The sequence below is a fragment of the Zalophus californianus genome, chromosome 8, assembly GCF_009762305.2.
Source record: "Zalophus californianus isolate mZalCal1 chromosome 8, mZalCal1.pri.v2, whole genome shotgun sequence".
Taxonomy (NCBI): domain Eukaryota; kingdom Metazoa; phylum Chordata; class Mammalia; order Carnivora; family Otariidae; genus Zalophus; species Zalophus californianus.
In genome coordinates, this window is record NC_045602.1 from 38,760,360 (window position 1) to 38,778,241 (window position 17,882).

General features: G+C 41.4%; 1 protein-coding gene across 5 annotated transcripts in view; it reads left to right on the forward strand.

Moving 5' to 3' along the window:
• Window positions 1-256: 256 nt before the first annotated feature.
• The window catches only part of EIF2AK3 (eukaryotic translation initiation factor 2 alpha kinase 3), a 69,293-nt gene continuing 51,667 nt past the window's right edge, over window positions 257-17,882 (forward strand). For 3 of the 5 annotated variants that reach the window (XM_027622850.2, XM_027622851.2, XM_027622852.1), the window contains exons 1-2: window positions 257-1,014; window positions 13,402-13,531. In XM_027622850.2, the coding sequence (XP_027478651.1) occupies window positions 707-1,014; window positions 13,402-13,531 (438 nt within the window). In that variant the 5' untranslated portion in view covers window positions 257-706. Of the gene's footprint in view, window positions 1,015-1,091; window positions 1,280-1,453; window positions 1,474-13,401; window positions 13,532-17,882 lie in introns of those variants that run through there. The other 2 variants (XM_027622855.2, XM_027622853.2) reach the window with 2 other exon arrangements.

A 17,882-nucleotide genomic window follows, 5' to 3' on the forward strand; every position in this document is an offset into this window, starting at 1 on the left:
AGTGGCAGCTCCTTTAAGGTCGGCCGCCTCCCCGCCACCAGGGACTCGCCTCGCACTCTTGCTTTCACTTGGGACCTTCCACTTCCACAGTCAGAATCGGCCACGTATTAAGTGCCGCTTCCAACCAATCAAGAAGAAGTTACCTCAGACCTTTGGAGGGGCATCCACTTCTACCAATGATCTTCCAACTCTTCTCTAGCGCCTCATTTTTTTTTTGAGGGGCGAGGGCAATCGCAGCGATGGCCAATCTGCTCCGGGAAAATGTATTCCGGTACTGCGGCGCCTACCAATCAGGTGAGAGGATTGCGGGGAGAAGCGATTTTCATTGGTAACCGCGTCCGGAAGAGGGCCGGGCCTCGGGAGAGGGCACTATGATTTGATTGGCAGGCGTGATGTTGACATCCGAAAGCCCACCTTCTCCAAGAGGACCAGCCTGGGTCTCCTGAGTGACGGTGGCGCAGCCAATCAGGGGGGAGACGCGCGGAAAGTTTGTTCAATGGGCGATGACTGAGGGAGGCTGTCACTGAGGTGGCGGTGGCGGAGGCCGGGCTAAGACGTGGCCGGTGGTGCTCCGCTCGGCTGTCCAGACCGTCGGGGCGGCGGCTGGGTGCCTAGCGCGTCCTCGTCCTGGTCGGGCGCTTCCAGCAGCGGGAGAGGCAGGCGTCGGCGTCTACACCTCCATGCCCGCACGCGGGGCAGGACGCTGATGGAGCGCGCCACCCGCCCGGGGCGGCTCGCACGGGCGCTGCTGCTGCTGCTGCTGCTGCTGGGACTGGCTCCGGGCACGGTGGCCGCGGGGCGCGCCCCGGACCTCCCCGCGCCGAAGGCGGAGGCGGCGTTCGGCCTGGGCGCAGCGGCCGCTCCCACTTCTGCAGCGCGGGTGCCGGCGGCAGGGGCCGTGGTTACGGCCGAAGTGACGGTGGAGGACGCCGAAGCTGTGCCGGCGGCCGCTACGGAGCAGGAGCCGCGGGACCCGGAACCCGACGACGAGGCCGAACTACGGCCGCGCGGCAGGTGAGGGGCGCAGGCTGAGCGCCGGGGCGGGCGACGCCGGAGGCCACTTGTTTACGGCACGTGTGCCGCGGACGATCGGGGGTCCGGGGTTCCCCCTCGGCTGTGGTCTCTCTCAGAGGATGGACAACTGGTGACCCGGGAGCGAGCGCGGGGCCGTGCTCCCCTCCCCCGGGCCAGCGACGGGCCTTTTCTCCGGTCCTTGCTCGCAGGCAAAAGCAGCATCTTCGAAGGTGTCTGGGGGATGCTCAGAGAATGGAGCGCAAAGGTGGGAAAGAAACGTCACTTTCCCTCTTTTTTTGTTTTCGAACTTTATTCGCGCTGCAAGTACTCCCTCCCCTTTTTCTTCCATGAGTCATCCCGTATCCCTGCTGGGTTGACAGCTGTTTGGGAAAAGAACTTTACAATGACATTTCTACATTTCCCTTTCAACACAACCCTGCAGTGGCCCCTGCACCAGAGGTGAGGTCAATATTTCTCGAACTGAGATCTGCAGAACATCTGCATCAGAATCACCTGGGGATGCTGGTTAACTGTACAGTTTTTAGGCCCTACCCCAGTTGTACTGAATCAGACTTTCTTGGGGCAAGAACCTGGAATCTGCAAGTTTAACAAGCACTCCAGGCAGGTCTTGAACACACTAAAGTTTAAGAGCTGTGGGTAGGTCTTGCATTTTGGCAGTTCTTTGATATTTAGAGGGCTTAAGATAGGTAAACATTTAAAATAGGGTTGTCTTGGTTGATTTGCTTAGCCTCCTTAAAAATGTTACTGCAAGGTACAGGTTTTTAAACACTTTTCAAAACCCGGACACAAATGTAAGGTATTTTAGTGGTAAAGTATTTTGCAGGCAGCTGATCTCAGCACAACTGGGGAGAAAGTAATGTCCCGAGCATTAGGCAAATTAAACCAGAGAGGGCTAGAATCTGGATTAGAAAGTATTGTAAGTTTATAATGTAGCAATTACTAGATCCTAACTAGTTAGATTTAATTTTCAGTTAAATATCAGAACCTTGATCTATATACTTGCAGACTACTAAAACTGGATAAGTACTAAAATTTTCTAGGCACTGTATGAATGTTTATATATAGATTTTTTTCCCTTTAGCACATGTTTGACAATATTTTCATAGATTTTGCTGATGGATTAATTTTCCTGGAAGAGTGTTTTTGCTTATCTTAAGTTTCTGAAGCACCTGCTCAAAGTGTTACTTGAAGTAAAGTGAGATGTTTCATTTTTCTTAGAGTACAGATCCACCACCGCAGGTATTTATTGGCACTTACAACCCACAGGATGCCCTGGGGTTAACAAAGGTTAGGCAGCTAGTCCCTGTCTTCCAGGAGGAGGGTGTTGCCTAGCAGTGAGGATTGAATGAAGAGACCCATAATGACATTACAGAGAAGCAGTGCACATGAAGTGCCCTGACTGTCCCAAGGTTTTTATGGTGTTCAGTGGTTGGGGGTATGGGGGTGAAGTCGGTAAAAAGATAAGAGAAGGCTGTGGCCGAATGAGTTGGTTTGTGAAATGTGAGTAGGATCATGATGAGCAGACACTGGACTGGAGAAAACAGCAAGAGGCACAGAAGCTGGAAAGTATGTTTAGGGAACATTTTTGTTTGTATACCTGTGTGTGTGTGTCTGTCTGTCTGTGTGTATGAGGGAGATGCAGACATGCACATGTGTGCTGGGCAGGGAATTGTGGAAGATGAGGCTAGAACGATAGGTTGGGACCAGATTGTATATGTTGAGTCTAACACTAGTACCATCGTCATCACCTGGGACATGTTAGAAATCAGAATCTGGCACCACCCAGATCCACTGAAGGAGTATATGCATTTTTTTTAAAGACTTTATTTATTTATTTGACAGAGAGCAAGAGCAGGAACACAAGCAGGGGGAGTGTGAGAGGGAGAAGCAGGCTTCCCGCGGAGCAGGGCGCCCGATGTGGGGCTCGATCCCAGGACCCTGGGATCATGACCTGAGCCAAAGGCAGACGCTTAACGACTGAGCCACCCAGGCGCCCCAGAGTATATGCATTTTGACAGGATTACCAGATGATTCCTGTGCATGTGACAGTTTGAGAGTTATTGTTTGAGAAGTGTTGTATAGGGTATCTTGAATGCCAGGTCTGATTACAGTTTGTTGTTAAGTGGGTATAGAACAGAGGGAAGAGATTTGAGAGCTTTGAGGCAGAATCTTGGTTCCTGGCAAATGAACTGATTCCTCCTCCTCTGGTACCCCTGTCCACAGATTGAGATGGGATGGTCAGAAGATGGAAACACACATGGGAAAGTGGGGAAATTGAGGAGAGCAGGGAAGAAAAGGTAAAGGGCTTGTTGTTGGACATGGTGACTTGGAGGTGCAGCCAGGCCATCCAGAGGGAGAGATTTCGGAGGCAGGTAGAAATGATTGTAGTTGGAGTGAGTTCAGGATAAAGAGGTGAAGGTGTGAGAAAGAGGAGGCTCAGAAGAAGACCTCAACAAATGCCTTATATTTTAGAGAAGATGAGCCAGCATAGGAGACAGAAATCCAGCTGTCTGGGATGGAGGTATAGGGTGAGGGCTGAGAACAATGAGGAGGGATTTGTTGGTGAGCACACGTAAAGAATTTAAGTCAAGCAGCAGAGAGTGCTCAGATTGCAAGATGGTAAGGATTCATCCTTTTAAAGCCCCACTCCCTCCTTCCAGCACTGTTTGGCCTGACTGACACCTGACAGCAGGCAAGTTTATACATTCAGAGGAAGGAGCCTGTATAAACAGGTTGAAAAATAAAGGAATAGAGGAGGGAGTGGAGGTAGTTGGAGAGGATCTCCTTGGCAAACAGAAGGACCACTTCCTTCTCAGAAACAAGGAGAGTGAAAATAGAAGAGTTGGGCCTGGCAGAGAGTAAGTGATCTTTGGCTAACAGAATTCTCTAGGAAGAGATAGACCCGTGTTTAGGGGTGTGCCTGGTAGCTTGAGATAGTGTGGAAAGTTTGGGACGCCTTGGATAAGTAAATTGATTGAGTCAACAGAAGATCAATATGCAAAGTTTATAAAACTTCTTCCTAAGTGCTCTTTAAAAAAGTGAAAAACCAGAGAATATCAGTGTTCCATAATAACAGACCAATATCCTGTTTGTTTAAAGGAGATTAGGGGAACAGATTTGAATTAACCAAGCGTTTATCACAAACAGCTATGAAGAGCTATGGTACTTGCACAACTGTGTTAAAAAAGAGGGAGATGGGAAATTAAGGTCGCTATTTTTGCATGTTGTCTTTTGATGCCCAGGAAGCAATATGAGACTCTGGTTCATTTTTCTTCCCTTGATGGAGTTTTCATTGGTTTTTTCCTAACTGCTTACTCTACATCTCAAAAACACGTGAATGAGTGAATAAACGTTTTTTCTTTAAAAAGTAGCTGAAATAAACTTGTTTTTCTGATAGCAGCCTTGTTAGTGCTTCTGTTAAACATTACATTTAGTTGAAATTTAAATGGGATGCTCGCTAAGGAAAGCTGGGAAGAGAGTTGCAATCTCGCCTCACTGCTAGATTTTGTGCACATTGGCATAGTTATGAGTTACCAGTTTCCTGACTCCCAACGCAAACGGGCAAATTGCTAAGTGTTACTTGGGATTTTGGGGATGGGATGGGCATCTTCATAGTGACAGCCTCTAATGACCTCAAGAGTTGTAAAGAACTAATTTTATCTTAACTGTCACACTAATTTGTAGCATATTTCTGCCTTCCTCCCCTGCCTCTGATTCCCCGCTAACAACAGTATTACTAAATTTGATGTTAATCTGTGGTGCTTCTTTAATTTGTCATCTGTAAACTGAATTCTTTGTATTTAATGAGATAACATGAAAATATTTTGCAAATGTGAGATGATTTCATTTTTTATTTCTCTCTCCTGTCTATCCTTTCACAGACTGATTGGATGTGGATCGTGGTACAGAATCTGGTCATCCTCAGATTTTCAGATTCATAATTAAGCTTTTTTTTTCCCGTTAATATACCTATTGAATAATAGAATCTCCACATACAGTGTTGAAAGGGAACTCAGTCATCTGGTCCCAACACTGCTCACTTTTCTGACACCAGACTTTTAAAGTTAACTAGAAATCATATTTAAAGAAGAATTTATGCATAACTTTCAAGGCAAGTTGTAAGCCAAAATAAACATACTTTAAGCAAGTAATGAATTATCCTTCCTGTCTACGATTGTCTTTTTTAGTTTAATTGACACCTGGGCTCTAGATATGATATGTGAGAGAATTGAGGAAACTGTTCTTTATTTGAACTCCGAAGCCTTTACACACCTAGGCATTTTGCAGAAAGGGACTGGGTCTTCATCAGCTGCTGTGAGCCGTAGCTCCAACATGCCTCCTCATTTCCTAAATACTGCCTGAGAACTCCATCTGATTTTTTCCTCTGTTTGTAAGAGAAGTTCCTGAACATTTTTACTACAAAATATTTTAAAATACAAAGAGGAGAACTTGTAAGTTACAGAACTAAATGTGAGGGGGGAAATTAATTTTATTTTTTATTTTTTCACCCTGTTCTGTTTGTAAATGACCATTTTGATTAAAAATGTTTCCTAGAACAAAGTAGAAAAAGTGTGTCCAAAAATGTTTTAATCTGATAAAGGATATATGTCACTTATGTCTATAACATTGAAAACGTAAATGGTATTTCTTTAAGGTGTAGCTGATATGTCAAAGTTATAAAATATAATTGGTAATTTTTGACATGTTTGTTTTGATTTGGGGCAGGGCTAGTCTTGTGATGTGTTTAAATAAAGGAAGTTTGATTTGAAGATTTACTTAGTAGGTGAGGACTAAGAAGTATAGTCCAATTAGTACTAGTTTGTTTTTTAACAAGAACATATGCTTTCTTGAATAAGAGCATGTGTTTAGGTGGAGGATTCTTGGCTACATCAAAAAGCAGATTTAAGGGGCGCCTGGGTGGCTCAGTCATTAGGCGTCTGCCTTCAGCTCAGGTCATGATCCCAGGGTTCTGGGATCGAGCCCCGCATCCGGGCTCCCTGCTCGGCAGGAAGCCTGCTTCTCCCTCTCCCACTCCCCCCTGCTTGTGTTCCCTCTCTCGCTGTGTCTCTCTCTATCAAATAAATAAATAAATAATCTTAAAAAAAAAAAAGGCGGATTTAACCAAATCACATTTTTAATTTTGTAGTTTTTTCCTCTCCCCCCCTTCCCCCAAAGAAAGAAAATGTGCAATTTAAAAATAAGCAGTTGTTAATGTAGAAACTATTTACTCAATACAGTGTTCCCTGTCACCTGCTTCTCTTTCACATCGGAAATTTCTACAAGTAGTAAGCCTCCTTTAGAATTATTGTATGAAAAAAGACTACATACTGCATTACTCCATTCATATAAAGGTCTAGAAAGTGAAAGCTAATCAAGCCACAGAAGGTCATGGAGTAACTTAAATTCACACTGCCAAGTAAAAAAAGCCAGTCTACAGAATGTATGATGCCAACTCTATGACAAACACAAAAAAAGCAAAACTGTAGAGAGAACAGTAAAAAGATCAGTAGTTGCCAAACACTGGGGAGAGGAAGGGAGGGATGAATAGGTAGAGAACAGAGGATTCTTAGGGCAGTGAAACCATTCTGTATGATACTGTAATGGTAGATGACGTTACACATTTGTCAAAACCAAGAGAACTACACAACACAAAGAATGAACCCTAATGTAAACTAGGGTTTTAGTTAATAATAATGTTATCAATATCAGTTCATCAGTTGTAACAAATGTGCTACACTAATGTAAAATGTTAATAATAGGGGAGAATGGGGGTGTGGAGTAGAAGAGGTAGATGGAAACTGAATTTTCTGCACAATTTTTGTGTATAAAACTGCTCTAAAAATAAAGTTTATTAATTTACTTAAAAAGAGAAAAAGTTCAAGCTAATCTATAGTGACAGAAAGCATAGCAGTGGTTGCTAGGGGCAGGAGGGCCAGGGTAGGTAGGAGTGATTACAAAGGGGTATAGGGAAATTTTTGTGGTGATGGGTATACTGATTGTGGTGATGGTTTCATTGGCATACATATATATGTCAAAACGTATCAAATTGTGCACTCTAAATATGTGCAGTTTATTAAATATCAATTAGATATCAATAAAACTCTTGTAAAATAAAAAAAAGAATTATTGTATGAAAGAATTCAGCATCTACTTCTCAGACTCTGATAAACTTAATTGTAAATAGGCAGGTATTCTGGGTGACTTAAGTGAGAGCAAACAGTTTTTTAAAATAGGATCTTCATTGGCATAAGGTTATTTCTGCTCAGTTGAGGGCAAATCAGAGCAGTAACAGGATAAATGGCATCTTGATGAGATTTCTGGAATGAATAAAAGCTGCATATTGTAGTAATATAGTAGTTGCTACTTAATGAAAACGTACCGTTAACAGAATGATTGAGTTTAAAAACCTAAATTCATGCTTCTGTCCAAAACCTCTTACTTAGTGCATGACTGAGGCAAGTCACATATTTTCACATCTTTCTCAGCTTCTGTCTTGTTTTTGTTTTATATGTACCATAGTGTCTGCCCTACTAAGGTGTTTCATTCAACAAACATTTATTGCATTTCACGAGTAGATAAATGGGCAGCTGAGCTAGCCCTTGAGCCCCAAGTCTGACAGGGAGATCATTGTGTTAAAGAATTAACTACACTAGAATGGATAGTGAGTGACATAGGAGTAGTTTGAGAGTAAAGACAATGGAAGTATCAAGTGAGTGAGTCCTTGAATGTCAAGTGTCAAGGCGGGTCTAGGCTGCAGAGCCCAGAGCAGTGATTCCCAAGCCAGGGCTCCTGGACATCTATGGATCTGCAAAGGTAAAAATGGGGATCCATGAGATTGTCAGTATTTTTAAAGAACTGAATGGAATTGGATATCCAGTGAGGAGAAGGCTAATTAAACAGTCAAGTTTCCTGACTTTGAACTACAATTGTATCAAACTTAATATAGTAATCTTAGCTATGTCTTTTCAGAAATCTTCAGTATTTTGATTGGTATGAAATATTTCCTCTAAAAATGGGGGAGTTCATTAGAAATAATGTTTATGGGGCAAATGAAATAATTTAAGATGTGAGATAAAGAATAAATTAAATGGAACTTTGTTGAAAAGTTAAGAAACGTGTGTGTGTGTATGTGTGTTTGTGTGGCAGTGGGGTGGGGGATTATGCCTGATTATGAAAGGCTCTGTGTGCTATACGAAGCAGTGTAGCCTTTATTCTGTGAGCACAGGAAGCTTCAGAAGTTTATCACATCTCTATTATAGAAACAAAACTGTTGGAACTGCAGAGGGGACAGAGACCTGAGGCAGGAAAATATGTCAGAAAGGCTTTTGAAGGTGTTCTGATGAGAAGTGAGAATTGGTTCTAGGACAAGGGCAGTGGTAATGAAGAAGAAGGAAAAGATTCAAATCTTCGGAAATAGAATCAGTAGTAGCTGACTGTTGTCTAAATGTAGAGCGTGAAGGAGAAGATAGACTTGTCTGATGCAAATGTTAAGTGACAGGGTAGATGGAAAAGGATGTGGGAGAGGAGATTTATCTTAACACACTGTGGGGGTAACAAGTGTGCCCTGCTGAAAATGTAGAACTAGAGCGAGGAGAGAGACAGTGGACTGTAAACACCGATTAGGTTTGGGAGCTGTCATGTTACAGGTAAAGTCAAAGCTGTGGGCATTGGCTGAAGCCAGAACTCCATGGCCTGCTTCCTGGAGATTGAGAGCACGAGGAATTATGGGGTGAAGGGAAATGGCCCTGTAGAGGCTGGGGAAAGGAGAAGGTCCAGAATAAGGAGCCGGCCACTTTTTCAGCGCTGCTGCAGGACAGACTTGATGACAATAGATCTGGCAGGAGGAGATTGTTGAAAACCTTCTTGAGAACAGCTTCGAAGAATTGGGTCATGGGTAAGAGAACAGCGCTTGCTGTTGAATCATCCAAACAAATGCCTTTGTAAACTAGAGCAAGGTGTAAGTGAGAGATAGAAGTTTCCAAAGAATTTATTGGCCGAGTTGGCCAATAGGCCTTCTTCGTCCAGGTAATGGATTATTTTTTTACTCTAAGGAAACAGCCCTTTGAACTAAGTCAGTATTGCCCAAGCTGGTCTTATTGCAAGACTCAACTGGGGTATTGTCAAGCTCTAGCTCCCAAGCCCCGTCTGGGGATGGGACCCATGAATGTTTACTGGCTTTTAACAAGCACCCCAGATCATTTTTATGATCAGACAAGTTTGAGTTATGCTGACCCAGGGAAGTAGTCATGTCTTACCTGTGAGAAAGCAAGTGGAATGAAGCTGTGAGCAGAACAAGTGCAGAGTCATGGGGATGTGAACATAGATCTGACTTCAGAGCTCCAGTTCTTAAAAAGAAAAAAAAAATGCTCCAGTTCTTTCCACTGGAAATGCTGCCTCTGCAGTCCCTTCAATTCTTGAATAAGTAAAGGGCTTTTCATCTTGTTCATAGAAACCTGAAAATAGAGCGAATGGATTGTGGGGAGATAAAATGGCCTTATATTCTCCCTATTTGGGGAGGGGGGATTCATTTTTCATCTCTGATTGGTGTTTGTTCTAAACACTTATTGCTGTCCTCTGTTTATCCCTGCATTTAGCATTATCTATCTGCTTGATGCTTTTCTCAATCAATAGTATGTCCATGAGCATCTCTCTCTTAGAATGTGATTAGACATAATAGTCTAAATTGTAGCATCTCTTTTATGCCCTGTAGTGCTGCTCAATTTCAGCCACAGCAGAAGGGGTACTTCCTTTCAGAAACATGCTTGGGAAGGAGCCCACAGTGAATATTATGGCTAGCTTGTAGCAGATGAGAAAGTGAAGGGTTGTTTTGTTTTGTTTTGTTTTGTTTTGTTTTTTTAAATGCCTGACAGAGTTGTAGGGGATTTACTGTTATTCCCATTAAGAGGGTTAAAATAATTAAGGGTACCCCATTCAAATCTAAGAACCAGATTACATTAAGTATCAAAAGCAGTTAAGAGAATAATATACTTAATTGTCCCTGCCCACATCTTTGTATTTCTTTTAATTATTACTCAAATTTACACTTACTCGCTAGATATCGTACAAAATCTGAAACTATCGTGTTTAAAAAAATGGAATCCTTGACTCAGTTAAATGCACCCTATATGATAAATTGTCAGTGAAAGAATAGTTAAACATTAAACTCCAAGTGACTTATTAAAATGTGTTTTTATATACACATAAGACACATATGCATGTTTTATTGTTGGGTTTTTCTTTGTTTTGAAGATGAGACCTAGAGTTTTACCATTCTCTGCATACCTCTAGCCCAAATACCTACATACTCAAAAAATTACAGGTTGTTTTTTTTTATAAGTGGAACATCTAGGGTGAAAAACAACGTTCATTCTGAATTAAAAACAGAAAATAGTATCTCAAGTGTTGCAGGGGTCTACTTGATTTTTCATGGGTTAACACTGCTTGCTTATACTAAGTTTTGTTCCAATTAGAGTAATTTTCATTTAGCCATTTATTTGTGGTTAATGATTACCGAACAGAATAATTAGACATTTCTGTAATGGTACTGGGAAAGAGTTAACTTGGCTCTGAACCTTCAATCATTAACTTAATTAGATTCTGTTGCTTTTATTTGTAAATTGGCACATTTAAGGTATGAATTTTTTATACCCTTCATTATAAAATAACTTTCTTCCTCACAGTATCTGTCTTCTCCCCTAATTCCTGATACATCTCTTTAGAAAGCAGGGTAATGTGTGGGGAGGGGAATTGAGTTGTGCCTTTCCTTTTGGTTAGTTATCTAAAATTACTAGAGTTTGTTATGTGTCAAAAATCTTTATTTTCACAAATTAGACTAAGAGTTACCATTTGAAAAATTCAAAATCAGAATTAGTGTATAGTTCGGGAACTAAATTAACAATTGTATTTATTCACTTGATAAATTTATTCATTTGATAAACAATTAAGTTCTTTGAAAGGTTTCAAATGAGTTTATTGAACTGCTTTGTCTTGGTCAACTTACAGCTTCACTTTGAAGTGTACTTCAAAGTGAAATTGCCTTGTACTTCAAATGAAATTGAAAAGATAAAAGTTGTATTTTATAATCTCAAAGTGGAACATAAATATGTGTACTTGGAATTTGCATGGTCTTTGAAGCAGACAAATATACCTAACAAATTCACAGAACAACTCTATAACACATTCTTTCATTCAAGAAATATTTATTGAGGGCCTGTTACATATTTGGGAGGATATGTTCCAGGCAGAAGGAACAGTAGTTGCAAAAGCCCTGAGGGAAAATCATGATGTGTTTGAGGAATTGGAGAAATCATTCTACCATATAAGTCTAGTAGGCAGTTAGGTATATAAGTCCAGGGTTCAGGGAGAGATACAAATTTGAGAGTTGCCAGCATATAGATGGTATTTTAAGCTATGAGACTGGATGAGACCATCAAAAAAAAGTATATGTAGATAGAGAACACTTTGAGAGATAGAAGAGATGAGGAAGAACCAGAAAATGAAACTGAGAAACAGTAGCCTACAACTAAGGAAAAAAAAAATCAGGATAGTACAGTGTCCTGGAAGCCACATGAAGAGTGTGTCTCATGAAGGGCAGGAGATGTCACTGGTCAGGTGCTGCTAGAAGATCAAGTGAACTGGGACCTGACCATAGGATATTTCAATATGAAGGTCATCGATGACCCCAACAAGAACCTTTCAAGTGAAGTGGCAGAGGCAACATCTTGATTAGAAATAGTTCAAGACAGAAGAAGGGGAAAGGATTTGGAGACAGAATGTATAAGAACTCTTTCAAGGAGTTTTGTTCCAGAGGCAGGCACAGAGTGGATTGGAAGCTTAGAGAGGGGAGAATGGCTCATTTTGTGTCACTGGTTTGGTTTTTAGGTTGGGGGAAATAATAGGTGTGAACGGTGAGAGGAATGCTCTGGTAGAGGGGGAATAATTGATGTGAGAGCAAGAGGAGAAATGTGAGGACTGGCAGAGAGGGATCTGTTGTCTAAGCAGAAGTGTTGGTAGTGCATGGGACCATGAACAATTCACCTGCAGTAATAGGAAGGAAGGTAGAATTCACAGGTCCAGGTGGTGATAAAGAGAGACGTGATGGTGGGATTTCTTTTGATTATCCCCAAGATGAATGAGCTTGGAGGAGCTTGTGCTGGAAGTTGAGGAGAAAGAAGAAATAACATAGTTTAACCTAGACCAGTGAGTGAGTAGATAGACCAGGGAAGTATGCCGTGATGGTGGAGCATCATTAATAGCCCTTTTCACATTGGTGGTCATGATTAAAGTGAGTCCAGTCAGCATGATTATGTTTTTCTTTGGCCACATTCAACGGCACAGAAGTGAGAGTGAGAAAATGCAGAGCATTGGATTTAACCAGGGTTGGAGTTCTGCTAGGCACGTGTGATGTGTGAGGGGCCAGGAAGTACTCCAAATGAAGGATTATGGGATTTAAACTCAGTAAGAAAAAAGTGAGGGCCTAATGTTGGTGAAGCTTAGGGTAAAAGTGACAGGATCAATGGCTTGTATGCGCAGGTGGGGTCATAGATTAGTGGGAGTGAGGGAAGGAGAGGAAATGAGCCGGAAAGGGGTTGGTGGCAGGGGCTCGAATGCTTGAAATTTCAGTGGGGCGGGAGAGTTGTGGTGATTGGTAATGCCAAGGGCTAGGATCTCACCATGGCAGTGGATGAGGCAGGGTAAACAGATAATGAACACCCAGAGAATGTGTTAATAGTGACAGTTAAACCAGGAGCTGAAATCCTCAAGCAGTGAGGCTAGTGACCCCAGGGTCAGTAGACAATTACTAGGAGGGGTAGTGGGCGGAGCAATCTGATCCTGAGGATTTTTAAAGAGGAGAGAAAGAAAGTAGTCGGGAAACGGCAATGAGGTGCAAGGAGCACCCCCACCCTGTTACGGGGCCCAGTGGTTAAGGGTTTTGGAGCAAAGAATTCTCTTTGCTTCAGAAGAGATGGTCTCAGGAAGAGCCAGGCTTCTACTCAAGCAAGAAGGCAAGTAGACATTCAGGGAAAACTGTTCCAGGGTTAGGGCTTTCAGGGATTTGGGAAGGGAAGAAGGGGACAGCACTGGGAATGTTGAATTCCACGTGGGGATTACAGTGTGAGAATGGGGGGTGACCTAGGAGTCTGGGCCTTTTCGTAAGTGATGTAAACAGATAAAAGGCAAATTGCAATGGTCTTGGTGGGCTTTAGACAGAGATAGCAAGACTGCAAGTCTTGTGAGGAGGTTGGCCCCCCTCCCCCAGCAGACAGAGGTCTGGGGATGGCCTGATTTTCTTTCCATTGTATGCAGTAAGTGCCCGATATCGTAAATACTTCTTTAACTTTGTCTTATTAATTTTTAAATTTATAGATCATTAGTGATTATCAGCACTTTAGATGGGCGAATTGCTGCCTTGGATCCTGAGAATCATGGTAAAAAACAGTGGGATTTGGATGTGGGATCCGGTTCCTTGGTTTCATCCAGCCTCAGCAAACCAGAGGTAAGAATTTTCTATTAAATATTGATTAGAAACAGCTATAATGAGCAATTGCTGATACTAGTAGTATGTGTTTGCTTATAGTGCTGGGGCTCAGGGCCCAATGGCCTAGGTGTGAGGCCTGTCTGCCTTTTTTTTTTTTTAATGTTTTATTTATTTATTCATGAGAGTCAGAGAGAGAGAGGCAGAGGCAGAGGGAGAAGCAGGCTCCCCACCTAGCAGGGAGCCCGATGCGGGACTCAATCCCAGAACCCTGGGATCATGACCTGAGCCGAAGGCAGATGCTTCACCATCTGAGCCACCCAGGCGCCCGGCCTGTCTGCCTTTTACGAACTATGTCCCCTTCCAGCAACTGCTTAACTTTTCTGTTCCTCAGTTCCCCTCCTTTAAAACAAGTGGCTAATGTCACCTACTTCTTAGGATTGTTTTGAACATTAAATGAGTTCATCATATACATGAGTAACTGAGAATACTATCTGCTGTATCAATGCAATATAGCTCATTATCTGAGCTATAATATGATCATCATTTCTTCCCCCTTATTATTATCACAAGGTGCCTAGGAATAAAAAAACAAACATAAGTAACTTAATAGTTTGAAATATATACTGCAAAATCCCATAAATTATTCCCTGCATTTTCCCTCAAGCATACATCCTAATTGTAAGCATGAAATTTTCTTAGAGTGTAATTTTAGACAAATTTGATAATTTGCAAAAACAAAAAGAGAGATGGTACTTCTAAAAACTCCTGTGACACATGACTCCAAGACTTGGGCAGCAACTTAGCTCCTCAGAGCTTTAGTGTCCTCATCAATAAGTAAGGACACTGCCTACTTTGCTGAGGTTGGGGGCAGGTTAAATGAGAGAAGTTCATTTTTCTCGCCTTTTGTCTTGACCCTGATGGATGAAGTTTCTGTCCTATTCTAGAGCTTTATTCTCTAGTTTAAGTCATTTAAAGTAAGGCCCTCTTTTGAGTTTGACTGCTGACATGGAAGCTGTCACCTCTGTTTTCCAGAATACCCTCAGCCTTCTATCTAACCAGTCTGTTCCTCTGGGACAATCCCTCCGGGTGCTCTTTTTTTTTTTTTTTTTTTGCTCATCATCAATTGTTCCCTTTCAGAAAGCTTTCTAGGGGCGCCTGGGTGGCTCAATCAGTCAAGTGTCCCAACTCTTGATCTCAGCTCAGATCTTAATCGCAGGATCATGAGTTCAAGCCCCACGCTAGGTGTAGAGCCTACTTAAAAACAAAATAAAACAAAAAGCTTTCCAACTGGTATCAAATTTGAAAAAGACAAAACCTAACATGAGGGGCTTAAGAATGACCTGATTTGTGGTGATGGAATTTTCTGATGGGGATAATGCAACCAGCGCCCTATCTGCTCTTCTATAAACCCAGCCTGGATGCTTTCCTGAAGCACCCAGGCCGGTGCTTAGGGAAACAGCACTGTCCAGTCTCCACATTTGTGTGGGCTAAGCCCTGACTAAGCTTTCACAGTGCATACTATTTATCAAAGGGTACAGTTTGCTGATATATCTGTCAAGAATTCTGAACTTCTGTTGTTTTGGAATTATTAATATAAATAGCAATTTTATTGTAAATTACATTAATAAATTTGAATCAGGTATAATATTCAAAAGAATTACTACTCAAGCTAAACATTCATTGATTTGTGTTCTGCTGAGATTATGCTTGGGTATGCATGTTTTGCTTTATTTTTTTAAACTAGACATAAAAAGATGATCAGCAAAATCAGAAGATTGTGAGCTGTTTACATCTGAGGTAATAATATGTTGTGTCGTGGTGGTACAAAGCCTGTGTGTTTGCAAACTAAAATAGACACATGAACAAAAGATAAATTGCATGTTATGACAAAGTAGATGCAAATAGTTGTAATATCCCGAGTGCTATTGAGTGTGTTTAAATTATGTTAGCTGTTTTTTTTTTTTTAAAGATTTTACTTATTTATTTGAGGGAGAGAGCACATGAGAGGGGGGAGGGTCAGAGAGAGAAGCAGACTCCCTGCCGAGCAGGGAGCCCGATGCGGGACTCGATCCAGGGACTCCAGGATCATGACCTGAGCCGAAGGCAGTCGCTTAACCAACTGAGCCACCCAGGTGCCCTGTTAGCCGTTTTTTTAAGTACAGTTCAACTTTCTCATTGTCCCTAGTCCATACCATTTTCTGTGGTTTATTAGGGCTCTCTTGTTTTAAGTGCCCTCCTTCCCACCCACTGCAAACTCTAGATCCTTTGGATAGAATACTTGTGAAATGTTGAATCTCAAGGATATTCGCAAAGTTTCATTGTGTCACCCTTACACAATAAATGACAAGCTCACTGGCCACCTTCCATTGCAGGAGAAGAATCTGAGGCCTCTTTGCATTATCTAGATTTTCATTTTCTATTTTATGGGAAAAAATAGAAAATGTAAAGATATTGACCATCTGAGATAACATGACAGATTTCCTAGACTTTACTGCTGCCCCAGGTTCTTGAGACCATTTCTTGAAACAACACTGTTTCCGGGGTTGTAATACACACCTTATGTACTTTACACACAGTGTAAGCCTCATAAAGATCTTCCTGAGGTTGATGTGTTGGTGTCATTTTATAGAAGAGAAAACTGAAGCTCTGAGAAGTTATCTGCTTGAAATTATAGACCAGCTAGATGATAAAGCTGGGATTGAACCCAGGCTTGTCTGACTGTACTCCATTCTGCCTGCTCTGGGGCCAACTCCCCATCGTGGGTGCACCTCCCCATTACAAACTCAGACTGCTCATCTACTATAGCAGGTCTCAAACTGTATTGTCCCATGACCCTTTATATTCTTAAAAATTGTGGAGAGTTCCAAAGAACTTTTTCCATGGGTTGTGTCTATCTAGACTTAAACCCTGTTAGAAATTAAAAAGGAAATGTTAAAGACTTGTTATTAAATCATTTAAAAAATGAACCCATTGATGATAGCATAAAAACATATTTTTATGAAGAATATTTTCTAGTTTAAAAATATTTTAGTGAGAAGAGTGGTGGCATTGTTTTGTATTTTTATAAATCTCTTTAATTTCTGGTTTAATAGAAGAAAACAGTTTTCATATCTGCTTCTGCATTCGATGAGTTGCATTGTTGTTTTGGTTGAGCTATATGAAGAAGAAAATCCAGACACATACATATATGTAGTTAGAAAAGGGAGATGTATTTTAGAAGCCTTTTCAGATGATTGGGTCATTCTTTTTTGATACTATACCAAAACAAGTGGAAGTTTCTTAAAGGTTAGTTGCACTGTAGAATCTGAAACTATATCAGTGAACTGATTCAAAAGTGAATCACATGTACTTTTGCTGGAATAATCAGTGTACTCTGTTACGTCAACATCCATATGTCTGTCTTGCCTTTTACTCATGCATGATGTTCTCATATCATTTGACAAATGTTGATTCAATGAGTTATACAGATCTTCCAGATGTTGACCTGTTTCTTGATAGAATATTTTAAACAAATTTGCTATTATCGCCACTGATCTCATCAGAAAAGTCTTTTAAGTATTGGGAAACTGTTGAGCTCACATTGGTAGAGAGAGATTTTGCAAAATCTGATTTTCACTTGAAAACTTGAATTTTACCACAAATATGATTAGTTGTTTTCTTTGAGGTGAGAGGTTCACTTTGTGTATTTTTGAGAAAATGTCTGACAGATACCCAAGTCTCATAAGCATCTTTTTCTCCTCAGTTTTTTAAGTAGAAACAGAGCTCTATGAACAGACAGTTCACAACTCAATCACAAGTGCTTTTCTTCAAGCTGTGTTTCATTCAGTATGTGGCAGAGGTGCTGGTACATACTTCCTCCACAGTTATGCTAGAAGAGTAAAAAGATGTGTACTCAGGTCCCAAAAAGAATGAAATTAATGCTTTCTATTGCTTCGTCAGAACATTCTTGAGTGGAACTTTTCTCTTTTCCTCTTATTCTTTTCTTTTTTTCTTTTTCTTCTTGCTGCAAGTGTGTGCCAGTGAAGAATACAATGACTGCTAGTTTGGTGCTTGATTCTCTTAATTTTTGTGCTAAGGCACTAGCAGTTTTAGTCACCATTGCTTTTTCTTTTCTTTTCTTTTCTTTTTTTTTTAAGTAGAGTGTGGAGCCCAGTTCCCGGGCTTGAACTCAAGACCTGAGATCAAGAACTGAACTGAAGTCAGGAGTCAGATGCTTAACCACCTGAGCCACCCAGGTGCCCCTAGTCACCATTGCTTTTATACCCTCTGCAAATATCACCACAGTAAGAAAGCAAATAACACCTTAGTAGCAAAACTTTTTGACTCTCTGCACCTCTGAAAGCATCTACAGACCACAGTTTGAGAATTG